Genomic DNA, 15111 nt, shown 5'->3' on the forward strand with positions numbered 1-15111 from the left:
TATCAATCAATCATAGCCTTTAGATCATTTCTTTTTGTGGATAAATCAAGAGTTTGATAATAAGTGAAACAATCACATCTTTTAATGTTTTTTTAGTGCCAAACCTTTTGATTGACATTCTCACTATAATAAAAACGGTTTTGTGAATTAATTATTTTATAATATATATGTCTTATATTCCTCCTCATACATATATGGGCATGTGAAATTTCTATTTGGAAGGGTTATTAGTGTTGTAGAAGAATGATATGTTTCTGAAATCTTATGATTTTATTGTATCTTTCTTTTTCTTTGTATTTAACGAGTGAGACTATATTGTTGATTTTGCAAGTATATATAGATTTTGATGCTCTTTATTCTATTTTAATTTTAACACTTTATCATAGTCATTGTATAACCCTTCTACCCAACCCTCTTTCTCATCCTTATCACAACTATTAATTTTTAATCCGACGGTTATATATTAATAAATTAAAATTTAGCGTTAATTTTTTTTTAGAGTTAATAAATTTTTTGGTTAAAGCTATTTTGAGGGGGGTCTCAAAATTTTGACGCTATTGAGTTAATAAAAATTAATAAATTTGAGGCCCTACGATACTAGTTATATATTTGTAATGTTCATAAAATATGAAATCTTTATCATTAGTTTAGTGGTAACCTCTAATGTTTTTGAGTGTAAGGTCTTTGGTTCAAATCTCTACTATACTCCATCCGTTTTCTTAAAAGTGTCAAGTTATATCATAATTAGCGTTTCTAATGAACTGTCTAGTTTGTGTTTTAAGGATACCATTTGTCAATTATTGTTATACACATGTTGATGGAGGCCATGGTGGAACGTAATTTGTTCATGGGGTACAATGTTGGTAGCATAGTCCCAGTGTCTGTTTTGCACCTCCAGTTTGCTGATGACACGCTCTTGATGGGAACTAAAAGCTGGGCGAATGTTCGTGCTCTGCGGGATGTCCTTGTGCTGTTTGAGACTATGTCGGGTCTCTGCGGCTTGTCCTTGTGCTGTTTGAGACTATGTCGGGTCTGAAAGTTAATTTCAACAAGAGTATGCTGGTTGGGATTAATATACCTGCTACTTGGCTAGGTGAGGCGGCGTCAACTTTGAGCTGTAGAGTGAGAAAAATTCATTTCCTTTATCTGGGTCTTCCTAACAGGGGTGATCCGAGGCGTTTAGGTTTTTGGGAACCAGTTTTGGATCGTTTAAAAAATTGTTCATTTGGATGGAAAAGTCGCTTCCTTTCTTTTGGTGGTCGTCTGGTTCTTCTTAAGTTCGTTTTGACCTCTTTGCCTGTCTATGCTCTTTCCTTCTTCAAAGCTCCCTCGAGTACTATTTCCTCTATTGAATCTATTTTAATTAAATTTTTTTGGGGAGGGAGTGAGGACTTTAGGAAGATTTCTTGGATTAATTGGAAAACTATTTGTTTACGAAAGGAGTATGTGGGTTTGGGGGTTAGGAGGTTGAGGGAGTTTAACTTGGCTTTGTTAGGAAAGTGGTGTTGGAGGATGCTGGTGGATAGAGGTGGTCTGTGGTTTCGAGTGTTGGCAGCTAGATATGGGGTAGAGAGAGGGAGATTGCGAGGGGGTGGGTTGAGAGGGTCCGCATGGTGGAGGGAATTAGAGCGTATCCGGGATGGTGGCGGTGATGGTGGGGGAGGGTGGTTCAAGGAGCAGGTTACGAAGGTGGGGGATGAGTTTGATAATTTCTTTTGGACTGATCCCTGGGTGGTTGAGACCCCTTTGTGTGAGCGTTTTGGGAGGCTGTTTGACTTGTCAAAAAACAAATCGACATCAGAAGCTGAGATGTACTCTTTAGGGTGGGGGGAGGTGGTGAGGCGTGGGTGTGGCGGCGTTAGTTGAGAGTGTGGGAGGAGGAGATGCTAGGGGAGTGTCAGACTTTACTTTTTCATATCTCCTTGCAGGATCATACTCCAGATAGATGGCAGTGACAGTCAGACCTGGATACAGGCTATATAGTCCGTGGTGCTTACCAGTTATTGACGGCTCAGGATGCGGTTACTTTGGATGTTGTGGTAGGTCTTATTTGGCACTCTCAGGTTCCTTTGAAGGTCTCTATTCTCGTGTGGCATCTCTTGCGGGATAGGTTACATACCAAAGCAAACCTGGTATCTCGTGGCATTTTATCTCAGGAGGCTCATTATTGTGTTTCTAGATGTGGAGGGATCGAGACGGCTCAACATGTGTTTCTATCTTGCAGCACTTTTGGTTCTCTTTGGTCTCTTGTCAGCTCGTGGATTGGCTCCCCTTTGGTGTCTGCTCAAGCTATTTCACATCACTTTGTTCAGTTTTCTAGTTCAGCTAAGGGTTCTCGTGCACGGCGCTCTTTATATGGCTTACTTGCGTGTGGGTTGTGTGGACTGAACGAAACCATAGATTGTTTAGAGGCTCGGCAAATTAGATTTTGGACAAGATCAAGTCTTTATCTTATAGGTGGTTGAAAGCGACGAGTATCACTTTAACTTTGAACTGTCATATGTGGTGGTCTAGTCCTATGCTTTGTTTGGGTCTTATATAGATTTATGGTTTTGTTTATTTGTATTTTGCACTCTCTTGGAACTTTCTAGTCTCCCTTGGCACGCCTTGTGCCGAGGAGATTATTTTTTCTATATATGCATATCTCATTTTGGTTTGTTCAAATTTTTATTTTTTTTATATATATTTGAAAAACTAAAGTTTTTTTTTTTTAAAACAAAAAGAAAGTTTGTTCTTTTTTTTTTTTTTTTACGATAGGAAAGTTTATTGCTTCCTTGTTATATTCAGATTTAAACAGAATTTGTTACCTATAATAATGGTTTATTGAAGATTTAAATAAGATGAGTACTAGATGCAAAAAAGTAGGAATTTATTGGTAAATTAAGATGAGCGTATAATAAGAATATAATTAAGATGCAAAAATTCACTTTCTTAATGTAGTGTTATCATTCTAACCGGACACTTTTAAGAAAACGGATGGAGTATCTTTTAGGGCACGATTGGTTCGAGGTAGATGGAGGGGAGGGGGTAATCTTGACAAATTTTTTTTTTTTTTTATTAAATCATTTTTTCAAAAAAAAAAAAACATTTTTTATTCTTGAAAAAAAGAAACAAATAAAACCATCGAGCGGGTGGTCTTCGAGCACGGCATTCTTTTATGCAACTCATCTGGCTTGCTTGTGTGTGGGTTGTGTGGACCGAAAGAAACCATCGTTTATTTAGAGGCTCGGCGAATTCTTTACTTCATATGTTGGACAAGATCAAGACTTTTTCATTCAGGTGGTTGAAAGCAACGAGTAGTACTTTAGCTTTAAACTGTCATAGTTGGTGGTCTAGTCCTATGCTTTGTTTGGGCCTTGTATAGTTTCTTTTGGTTTTACTTTTGATTTTGGTTGTAACTTACTTTAGTCTCTCTTGGTACGTCTTGTGCTGAGAAGACTTTTTGGTATATATATATATATCTCATTTTGATCTTTTCAAAAAAAAAAAAAAAAAGAAAAAAATAAACAAAATTTAAAAACAAATTTTCTTAAAATGTTCCCTCACAATTTAAAATGTTCTATGAATTTAAAATATTTCTTTTGCCAATTTTAAAAGTTTTTTTAACCAATCAAATCTCTCTAATAATTGAGATTTTTTGTTTTTAATTTTTTTTTTTCATGAATTAAAAACGTTTTTTTTTTAAAAAAATTTAATAAACATAATTTTTTTTTGTCAAGATTACCCCTTTCACCTCCCCTCCCCTCCCCTACATCTACATCGAACCAATCGGGCCCTTATCTGCATGATTTTAGTTCTAGTTATTTTAATAATTTTAAATTTTTTAATTTTATTGCGATTTTTATTAATGGTCATTTTTAATATTCGATCAAGACTTTCAAATAGTCAAAACTCCTTGCTTCAGGTAATGTCACGATTGGCAGTTATTGCAACACGTTACTTTTGAAGTAACGTTACAATTTGGTCTTAGCATTTTAGTCTGATTTGTACATAGCACTCATATTAGAAAAGAGATGAAATTTTTCAGTCATAATTCATGTGGCTTTGACCCCCATCCTACACGAGAAACCAACCACAATTGAATAAGAATAGCTTAATTTGGACAAACAAGAATAACTTAATTTGGACAAACAAAGAGGAATACAAATTTGCTTGTCACTACTCACTAATAAACATCTCACCATCCACAAAATGGAGTTATATATTTATATATTCTTTAGCCCTAGTACGATCAAAATTCAAAACCAAACCCTTATTCATTGTAGACATGTCTTCTACATCAATACCAATACTTGTTTTCCTTCTCTTCACTTTAACATATCTTTTATTCAAACACTTCTTACATCCAAAACCAAAAACAAAGCCACCAGGTCCACCGGCGCTACCAATAATCGGAAACCTCCACCTATTAGGTACCCTTCCACATAGAACACTTCAATCACTCTCCAAGAAATATGGTCCAATTATGTCCTTACAATTGGGTCAAGTCCCAGCTATTGTCATTTCATCTTCAAAAGCAGCAGAATCATTCCTCAAAACTCACGACATCAATTTCGCAAGCCGACCAAAAATTCAAGGATCTGAACTCTTATCATATGGCTCTAAAGGGATGGCTTTTTCTGAGTATAGTCCTTATTGGCGGAATGTGAGAAAACTTTGCACCGTAAAACTTCTTAGTGCTTCAAAAGTTGAGATGTTTGGTCCAATTAGGAAGGAGGAGTTGGATGTTTTGGTTAAATCTTTGGAGAAAGCTTCTTTGGTGGGTGAGGTTGTGAATGTTAGTAATGTTGTAGAGAATCTTATTGAAGATATTATGTATAAGATGATATTGGGTAGGAGTAAGTATGAACAATTTGACTTGATGAAGTTGGTTCAAGAAGCAACGATTTTGATTGGAGCTTTTAATCTTGCTGATTATGTTCCTTGGCTAGGTGCATTAGATATTCAGGTATGTGTACAAAATGAAAATATATAAAGGATTAAATATATGGTCTTAATTTCATTTTCGAGTCAAATAATAGTATGAAACCGTTCACACATCATCGTTTAATTGACAAAAAAAATATGAAAATTATTGGGTCGGACGCGGTGATCGGAATTTAAACCACAACTTGAAAAATGACTAAATAAATAAAAAAAAACTCAAAATTTACAAATTTCTTTTGTTGAAATTTAAAAAGAGTGCTCCTTATGTGTGAATTTTCAATTGCGACTGCCATATTGTCTTTATACGTGCGGTAAAAAACATGAAACTATATATTTTGTACCCAAAACGTTTGTGAAATGGCACAATGTTTGTAAAACTTTTTTATATCCATTATGAAAACGGTTTCATGAATTATTATGATTGGTTTTCATTTTTAACTTTTTATCCATTATGATTGGTTGTTTTTTAATTTACTTTAAACCTAAAACGTTTGTGAAATGGCACAATAATTTTTTTGTTTCCAATGGAGCAGATGGTCGAAACTAGAATCTCATGCATTCTACCCAAACTTCTCACCACTAGAGCAAACTCAATTCATAATTTACTATAAAGGACTTATCTCGATCAATCCATATATTTATAATAATATCGTAGATACATGCTAGAACATCAATAAAAATTAAAAACAACAATCTTAATCTTATTGTTTCTAGCATTCACGTATAACATAGTTTATGTTTAGTCCTTGTAATAGTATTATTATAGTTCTAAGTCACTATGTTTGGTCTAGTGGTGAGGAGTTTGGGTAGTACGTTATATGTCCTGGGTTCGATCCCCAGCTCATTGTAAACAAAAAAAAAAGTTCGGATCAATTTTTATATGGCATCAATTGTGGAGAGTAAAATCAATATGATTCACATATGACAAGAGTAAATTCATATTATGAAGATTAACCAAAACAACAAGAACAAAAGTTTACTTAAAAAAGAAAACAAGAACAGAAAAAAATTGTCTTGGAGGAACAAGAAACAAACAAATTTTTTGACATGCATGAATATGAAAGCGACAATTGATATGATTGAATTGCTAAAATAATATTTAACCCAAAAATAAACTCATAATTCCGTGTATGTTTTCAATTTTTGAATGCTTTCATTGTTCTGTTAAATTATAGGTAAATATTCTATTATTTTTCCATTACTAAAAAAAAAATTATATGTAAATATTCTATTAGCAATTGACATTATTAAATTTAACTATGTTAGGGGTTAACACGGTCGTGCAAGAAAACGAGTAAATCACTTGATGAGGTGTTGGAATTGATAATAACAGAGCATGAACAAACTACTAATGTACACAAAACTGATCATGAAGACTTCGTCGACATACTTCTTTCGGTTACGAGTGAAGCCATCAATCCAGAAAATGAACAAAATCTTGTTATTGATCGAACTAACATTAAGGCAATTTTACTAGACATGATTGTGGCAGCAGTTGATACATCCTCTACCGTGATTGAATGGACTTTATCTGAACTTCTAAGCCATCCAAGAGTAATGAAAATTCTTCAAGATGAAATACAAAATGAAGTAGGGAATAATAGAATGGTTGAAGAGAAGGATTTGAAGAAGTTTAATTACTTAGATATGGTGATTGATGAAGCGTTAAGACTATATCCTGTTGCACCTTTATTAGTCCCTCGTGAATGTAGAGAGAGTATTACAATTGATGGTTATTTTATTAAGGAAAAGACACGAGTTATAGTAAATGCATGGGCTATAGGGAGAGATTTGAATGTTTGGTCGGAAAATGCCGAAGAATTTTATCCAGAAAGATTTATTAACAAGAAAATGAATTATCAAGGACAAGATTTTGAATCTATACCATTTGGTTCTGGTCGTAGACGTTGTCCTGGAATTCAATTGGGTTTAGTTACAGTTAAATTGGTTATAGCTCAATTGGTACATTCTTTTAATTGGGAACTTCCCTATAATACCAACCTGTCTGATTTGAACATGGAGGAGAAATTTGGACTCTCTATACCAAGAGCTCAACACTTGCATGCAATTCCGAGTTATCGTTTGTCAAGTGATATCAAGCATGAATAAGTCCAAGAAGAGCAGTGCTATATGTTTTTATTTTCTAAGATGAATAAGTGGAAATGTTTTGGATTCAAAACTCAACTTCTGCATATAAAATGTGATGTCCCTTATACTCATGGAGACGGACAATAATGTGTTTTTATTCGACATATGTTTCTTGATGTTAACTATATTTTGTTTATGAAGAAATGAAATGATGTTAAGTATATTAAGTCCAGAGCTGTCAAAATGGGGTAGCCGAATGGGCCGGCCCGCCAAACCTGATTTTTTCCGGGCTTGGGTCTTGAAAAGATGTTTTCTCTCCCCACCCCCGTGAATCTTTTATACCCCAAATATTCCAATTTTGTCTTTGCAGAAAAATTCTGTTCGCAGAAACTGAATTTTTACTAGTGCAAATTCAGAGTAAATTTCGGTTTTTAAAACCGAAATTTGTTTTCAAGGCAAAAAAAAAACTTCGGTTTCTACAAACCGAAGTTGTTTTCAAGGGCAAAATTGGAAATTCAGGAGGATAAAAGATTCACGGGAGGTGGGGAGAGAAAAATCCCTTGAAAATCCTAGCCCGAATTGTTTTTGGGCTTTCTAGCCCGGCCCGATAAAAGCCTGATTAAAATATTGGCTAGCCTGAATGGGCCACGGGCGGCCCGCAAACCCGAATAAATTATAATAATAAAAATTTAAAATTAAAATAAATAATTTGTTTTCGATAATTTGAATTTAATTGGTATTATAAGAGTTTCTTTTGTCGTCCTATGAGTTTCTCAAATAGCATCCGCTGCTTAAGTAGCGGACAATGTTTTTCTCCTCAAATTTCTCATTTTTACTACTTAAGTAGTGGATGAGTAAAAATAGGGCATCCGAGAAACTCGTAGGTAGCGGATAAGTAAAAATAGGGCGCGCGAAAAACTCATAAGTAGCAGATGAGTAAAAATAGGACGCACGAGAAACTCGTAGGTAGCGGATGAGTAAAAATAGGACACGCGAGAAACTCGTAGGTAGCGGATGAATAAGAATATGGCGCGCAAGAAACTCTTAAGTAGCGGATGAGTAAAAATATGGTGTGCGAGAAACTCTTATATAGCGGATGAGTAAAAATAGGACGCGCGAGAAAGTCGTAGTAGCGGATGAGTAAAAATACGACGGGCGAGAAACTCGTAAGTATAGCGGATGAGTAAAAATAGGGCGTGAGAAACTCGTAGGTAGCAGATGAGTAAAAATAGGGCTTGCGAGAATTATTGATCATATTTATAATGTTGAGTTTGAGCACTAAAAAAAATAAATAAACCGGGCCGACCCGAAAGCCCGACAATCCGTATCAGGCCGGGCTTGAGCACTAATTTTGATAGCCAATTTTTTATCTGGGCTTTTTAGCCCGATCTGACAAAATCCGAAGCTCGATCGGGCCAGACCGAAATGAGAAGGGCCGCCCGTTTTGATAGCTCTAATTAAGTCTAATATGTTTGTATAAAAGTGAGTTAAAAGAAACACCGCCCCTAGTTGGACTGGGATTTGTCCTGATTTCTTTCCATAATTCTACCCCTAACTGATCACTTTACGTCTTTACCCAGTAATTAGCTCTGTAATTGATTTTTTATCGTTAGCATTCTGTCCATGTAATTCTTTGACAGTTAGTTATTATTGTATATGTTGATGCAATATATGAATCACGGACTTCGACGCGAACACCACGACACGGACACCTTTAATGTAAAAAATATAGGATACCAACACTACTATATATTTATAAATTGAGAATCAAAATATATATGTAAATCTAACTTGAGCAAATTATTTCTTAAAAAAAGTTTTAAAACAAGATATGATAGTATTTACCTTATTTATCAATTTACTATCGAAAAACTAAATATATTGTAATCAAATTGTAATGTCTTCAATCTCTCATTGATAAATATTGTTGTTTCGACACATTTTTAATTCTAGTAGATACGTCTGATATGTGCCTAAGGAGAATATAAGAAAAACAAAGTTTTTTAGGACACTTGTTTGACATGTGTCGTACGAGTGTCTTACATGTGTCGGACACCGATCAAAAGAGTGTCAAAGTGAAGAAAAAATTGAGTTTTTTTGAACACCGATCTCAGCTATTCAACACGTGTCGTACGAGTGTCATATGAATGTCGGACACCAATATGTATTGAACACCGTGACGCCTAATCATAAGGTATCCGTGCGATGCAATCATGTTTGCCCATCACTTACGTACCGTGCAATAAATCATACCACTAATAATTGTTTTTTTTTAGCATTTTTCTAATCAAACCACGAATAATTGTTATAATTTATTTTTTCACGAAAGTTAATTTTGTTACAGCACCGCTATTTCACACGACAACCAATTTAACGAAAACAGAGAAATTATACTTGTGCTATATTTTTCTTCATTGGTGTGTAAATATGGCACACATATAATATCTTTGTTTTCGTTAAATTGGTTGTCGTGTAAAATAGCGGTGCTGATATTTATATATCTTAACTTATGTCTTAAGATCATATTTATCTTGATAGATTGTTCAATTAATGTTACAATCGGCACTTATTGCAACAAGCTACATATCGGTTTACAATGTTACTTCTTCCGTACCAAAATATAAGTTATTTTTGGGCTATATTACACAAATTAAGAAATGTATTTAATGTTGTATGAAAAAGAGAAATTACGAGTTAGTTTATAAAATTGTGTCTTCCATTAATATAATATTAGTAAAATAAATTGAAGAATTGAAAAAAGATAAGGTAATAAATAGTCAATAGCATAATAGAAAATAACATTAAATATTTCATTGATATCGTAAAGTGACTTATAATTTGATACAATTATATTTTTAAAGTGAGTTATATTTTGATAGGGTTTTCTTAAAAATTTACCCCCGTATAATTGGGGGGTAATTACCAATGATTGAATATGAACAAGTTATAGCAAGTGAAATAAAAGTCGATTATAAATTATTCGTGAATACTACAAACAAATCTATTTATGTAACTTGTTCTCGTTAGACAAATAATTTCAAATTATTAAGGGGTACAGTAGATGTCACCTCTTAAAATACATATATATATATATATATATATATATATATATATATATATATATATATATATATATATATATATATATATATATATAATGAATTTTTTAGTCGGGCATTGATCCCCACCCACATGAGAAACCAACCACAATTGACAATTCTAGATGAATAATAATGTCATTTGGACAACCAAAGAGAAATACAAATCTCTAAGAGATAGCAGCAGACCAACGTACTAGAGATAATGTTACCAAGTTGGAATTAATTATTTATATTCCTCAGCTTTAATACTTGATCCAAAACAAACATTTCATTGTAGACATGTCTTCTGCATCAATAGCAATACTTGCTTTCCTTCTTTTCATATTCACATATCTTTTATTCAAACTTTTTGTACATCCAAAACAAAAAACCATAAACCATAAAAAACCACCAGGTCCCCAACCATTACCAATAATTGGAAACCTCCATCTATTAGGCACACTTCCACATAGAACACTTCAATCACTCTCCAAAAAATATGGTCCAATCATGTCCTTACAACTTGGTCAAGTTCCAGCTATTATCATTTCATCTTCAAAAGCAGCTGAATCATTCCTCAAAACTCATGACATCAATTTTGCAAGCCGACCAAAGATTAAAGCATCTGAACTCTTGTCTTATGGATCCAAAGGGGTGGCTTTTTCTGAGTATAGTCCTTATTGGCGTAGTGTGAGAAAACTTTGCACTTTGAAACTTCTTAGTACTTCAAAAGTTGAGATGCTTGGTCCTATTAGGAAGGAGGAGTTGGATGTTTTGGTTAAATCTTTGGAGAAATCTGCTTTGGTGGGTGAGGTTGTGAATGTTAGTGAGGTTGTAGAGAATCTTATTGAAGATATTACGTATAAGATGATGTTGGGTAGGAGCAAGTATGAAAAATTTGACTTAAAGAAGTTGGTTCGAGAATCAACAATTTTGGTTGGAGCTTTTAATCTTGCTGATTATGTTCCTTGGCTAGGTGCATTTGATATTCAGGTATGTGGATAAAATAAAATAAATGATTTAATATCGACTTAATTTCATGTTTTAGTCAAATAATTTCATTGTTCGTTTGTAAAAATCAACTAAATTTTTAGCCACCAAGCTACTTGACAATATTTTTTCATGGTTTTCTTAAATTATTAAAAAATATTCAATTAGCAATTGACATTTGTTAATTTAACTCTTTGTTAGGGGTTAACACGATCGTGCAAGAAAACGAGTAAATCACTTGATGAGGTTCTGGAAGTAATAATAAAAGAGCATGAACAAAGATCTAATGTAGATAAAACTCATCATGAAGACTTCGTCGACATACTTCTTATGAACCAAACCATCGATCCAGAAAATGAAAATGAACAAAATCATGTTATTGATCGAAGTAACATTAAGGCAATATTACTAGACATGATTGTGGCAGCAGTTGATACATCTGCTACCGCAATTGAATGGGCCTTATCCGAACTTCTAAGGCATCCAAGAGTGATGAAAAAACTTCAAGATGAGATACAAAATGAAGTTGGAACTAAAAGAATGGTTGAAGAAAAGGATTTGAAGAAGTTGAATTACTTAGATATGGTGATTGATGAAACATTAAGACTATATCCTGTTGCACCCTTACTAGTTCCTCGTGAATGTAGAGAGAGCGTAACAATTGATGGTTATTTTATAAAGAAAAAGACACGAGTTATAGTAAATGCATGGGCTATTGGGAGAGATTCGAATGTTTGGTCAGAAAACGTTGAAGAATTTTATCCAGAGCGATTTGCTAACAAGAAAATGAATTATCAAGGACACGATTTTGAATCTATACCATTTGGTTCTGGTCGAAGACGTTGTCCTGCAATTCAATTGGGTTTAGTTAGTATTAATTTGGTTATAGCTCAATTGGTGCATTGTTTTGATTGGGAACTTCCCTATAATACCAATCCTTCCAATTTAAATATGGAGGAGAAATTTGGACTCTCTATACCAAGAGCTCAACAATTGCATGCAATTCCGAGTTATCGTTTGTCAAGTGATGTCAAGCATGAATGAATAGGTCCAAGAAGACAATACATAACTATGTTTTTATTCAATACTAGTCCCACACCCGTGCGATGCACAAGTATTATGTTGTATTTTATATTATAATGTTGAAAAATTATTCGTATAAATTGTAACAATAAGTGTTGTGAAAATGAAAATAATAATAATAATAATAATAATAATAATAATAATAATAATAAAGTGATGTACTTATCACTTCCTCCAACCAATATATTTTCAACCTTATATGTTGATCCTTCTTCAACCAATTTTTTTATCTTTGAAACCAAATTATTTCCCAAAGTAGCAAGAATCTTATCACACTGGATGATCAAAGTAAAAAAAGGGAAAAAGTCAATAATAAAAAAAAAACATCAATAGAGATTTTGTGAAAATGTGAGAAGTATATCAAGATAGTACATCACCTTTTCATCAACAAACAACATATTCATAGACGTAACCTCAGTTTGGTTTGTATTTGTCTGTTACATTCCACACATGAACAATTCGAACTTTCAACTTTAGATTTGTTTTTCCAGCTACTATAACAGACACGTGAGGGTAGATAGGAGCTATGGTTTGAAAGAGTAATTTTTTTTTTAACTAAAAACTAAACTCAATAGAAATGTAATTAAGTCAATAATGTATACACTCTTCGTATTTTTTTGTGTGACTAAATTATAAACTCTTTGTTGTTTCTATGAAAACGGTTGACATTTAAATGGGATAAATGTTGAAAGAGAATCCAACTATGCTCATCTTCATTGTTACTAAGGAATGTTATAATAATGTAGAAAAGTGTAACATCTTGTGACATCAATTGTCGGATAATTTGAGAGGTATAATTCAATAATAATGTAGAAAACTGTAACATCTTGTGACATCAATTTTTGGATAATTGGAGAAGCATAATTCTTTATTATTTATTATGAGATTGATATAATATAAAAAAAAATAGAGATGAGAATGATATAATATAAGGAAGTGATATGACATTATTATGTGATTTAATTGGATGTAAGTGGGTGATGTGGATTAGGGTTAAGATGGATAGTAGGAGAACTATCTAAGAATTATATATATAGATATGTTTATTAGCAGTAATGATGTTAAGTATATTAATTAAGTCTAGTCATGTCTCTGTATAAAAATAATTAAAATAAGTCAAGTCTAGTAATGATTTTAAAATAAGATCTAGCGGTTTTGTATTGTATTCTGCTACACTATGCACCGGATACAGAATATCCTGATTTATCACTAGCATATATATATTTGGTTAACTGTACTTTTACACTTAATTCATCACTTTACATAATTAATTAGGCCTGCAATTGATATTTGCATAGTTAACACTGTATTCTCTATTTTTCAAGATTTAAGGTGTGTAAATTTTGCCATTAAACTCTTTAGAACAAAAAATATCTTATGCAATTGTTGGAAGGTGGCATACCAATTCAACCTTATCAAAATGTTTGATGGGTTCACTCTCCAAGTGGAACCCACACCAATTAATAAAAGGAAAAAAAAATGTAAAAAAGAAACAAGGTGTGTGTTTGTTTGTTAGTTTTGAGCTCTCACCCATTGCTCATGTCCTTGTCTGCGTGACACAAGAAAGGAAAGGGGTTTCTTAATAGCTAAGAGCATCCATTGAAGAATTGACAATGATTTGAGTTAAAATTTATTGTTTGGGTAATGATTTAAGGGATTTGTTAAATTTCAAGTATTTTGAAAAAGATTTGTTCCTTCCAAAAATGAAGAATTGACAATTCTCTTGTGTTTCAATTTGATTTAAATATAATATATTAAAATTTTGGAAAACATATTGAATTTATAAATGATTTAATAAAATAAAAAAACTTTTAAATGATTTAATAAAATAAAATAAAAAATTGTATTTTAGAAAGAGCCAATGCCGGACCACCACAGTCAATGTCGGAGCTCCAAAATTGGCCAAAAATTCTAAAATCGGTCGAAAAATCAAAAAATCGGCCGAAAAACCTAAAATCGGCTAAAAACCCTAAAATCGACTATAAACCCTAAAATTGGCCGAAAACACAAAAAAACGAACGAATTTTTTTTTTTTTTTGAACAAGCCAAAATGAAATATATTAACATAAAACAGTCCCCTGGCACAAGACGTACTGAGGTAGACTACACAAGTTTACAAAGAGTCAAGTAATCCAAATATAAACAAATTATACAAGGCCTAAACTAAGCAAAGGAGTAGATCACCAACTATGGTAGTTTGAAGCTAACGTAATACTCGTCGACTTCAACCACCTAAAGAGAATAGCTTAATCTTGTCCAACAAAAGATGGGGCGTGTCTGTTGAGCCGTTGTACAATCGATGATTTCTCTCCGTCCAAACAACCCAAACGCACACAAGCCAAATAAGCTGCAAAAAAGATCGGCGCGCTCGAGATCCACTTGCTAAAGATGTAAACTGAACAAAATGATCACGCAATGTAGTGAACTCCACCAAAGGAATATCAATCCACGAACGCACTAAATCCCAAAGAGGAAAAACAAAGCTGCATGAGATGAATAGATGATGAGCCGACTTGGCCTCTCCACATCCAAAAACACAACTGTGAGCTGTAGAAGATAAAGCGCCTCGAGTAACCAGGTTTACTTTTATGGGCAACCTATCACGCAATATAACGCCACGCGAAGATGAAAACCTTCAAAGGAACCTGAGAGTGCCAAATAAGAATTTCTGCAGCATCCATAGTAACCAAAGCGGGAGAAGTCAGTAGCAGATATGCTCCCCTAACAGTATAGCCTGTGTTAGGGTCAGGATACCACTGCCATCTATTAGAAGAATGAACCTGCAAGGAAATGGTAAGAAGCAAAGACTAACACTCCCCAACATCTCCTCCTCCCACGCCCTCAACTGTCTCCGCCACTCCCACACCTCCACATCCACACCCCACCCTAAAGCAAACATCTCTGCCACTGTACGCCATTTGGTCTTCGCCAACTAAAATGGGCG

At 33.6% G+C, this 15111-nt stretch overlaps 1 protein-coding gene across 1 annotated transcript; it reads left to right on the top strand.

Annotated features, from left to right (window-relative positions):
* Positions 1-4228: 4228 nt before the first annotated feature.
* LOC123881823 (cytochrome P450 CYP736A12-like) lies at positions 4229-12169 on the top strand. Its single transcript, XM_045930565.1, has 4 exons — positions 4229-4948; positions 6193-7018; positions 10504-11087; positions 11286-12169. The coding sequence occupies exons 1-4, from the start codon at positions 4268-4270 to the stop codon at positions 12126-12128; spliced, it is 2934 nt and encodes a 977-aa protein (XP_045786521.1). The 5' UTR covers positions 4229-4267; the 3' UTR covers positions 12129-12169.
* The last annotated feature ends 2942 nt before the right edge of the window (positions 12170-15111 follow it).

This window comes from Trifolium pratense, linkage group LG4 (genome assembly GCF_020283565.1).
Source record: "Trifolium pratense cultivar HEN17-A07 linkage group LG4, ARS_RC_1.1, whole genome shotgun sequence".
NCBI classification, from domain to species: domain Eukaryota; kingdom Viridiplantae; phylum Streptophyta; class Magnoliopsida; order Fabales; family Fabaceae; genus Trifolium; species Trifolium pratense.

Excerpts from the sequence above, each read along its gene's own strand:
- LOC123881823 (XM_045930565.1), top strand. The coding sequence starts at position 4,268 with ATGTCTTCTACATCAATACCAATACTTGTTTTCCTTCTCTTCACTTTA. Across the intron at positions 7,019-10,503 it reads GAGTTATCGTTTGTCAAGTG|CACCAGGTCCCCAACCATTA; the intron begins ATATCAAGCATG and ends ACCATAAAAAAC. Across the intron at positions 11,088-11,285 it reads TAGGTGCATTTGATATTCAG|GGGTTAACACGATCGTGCAA; the intron begins GTATGTGGATAA and ends ACTCTTTGTTAG.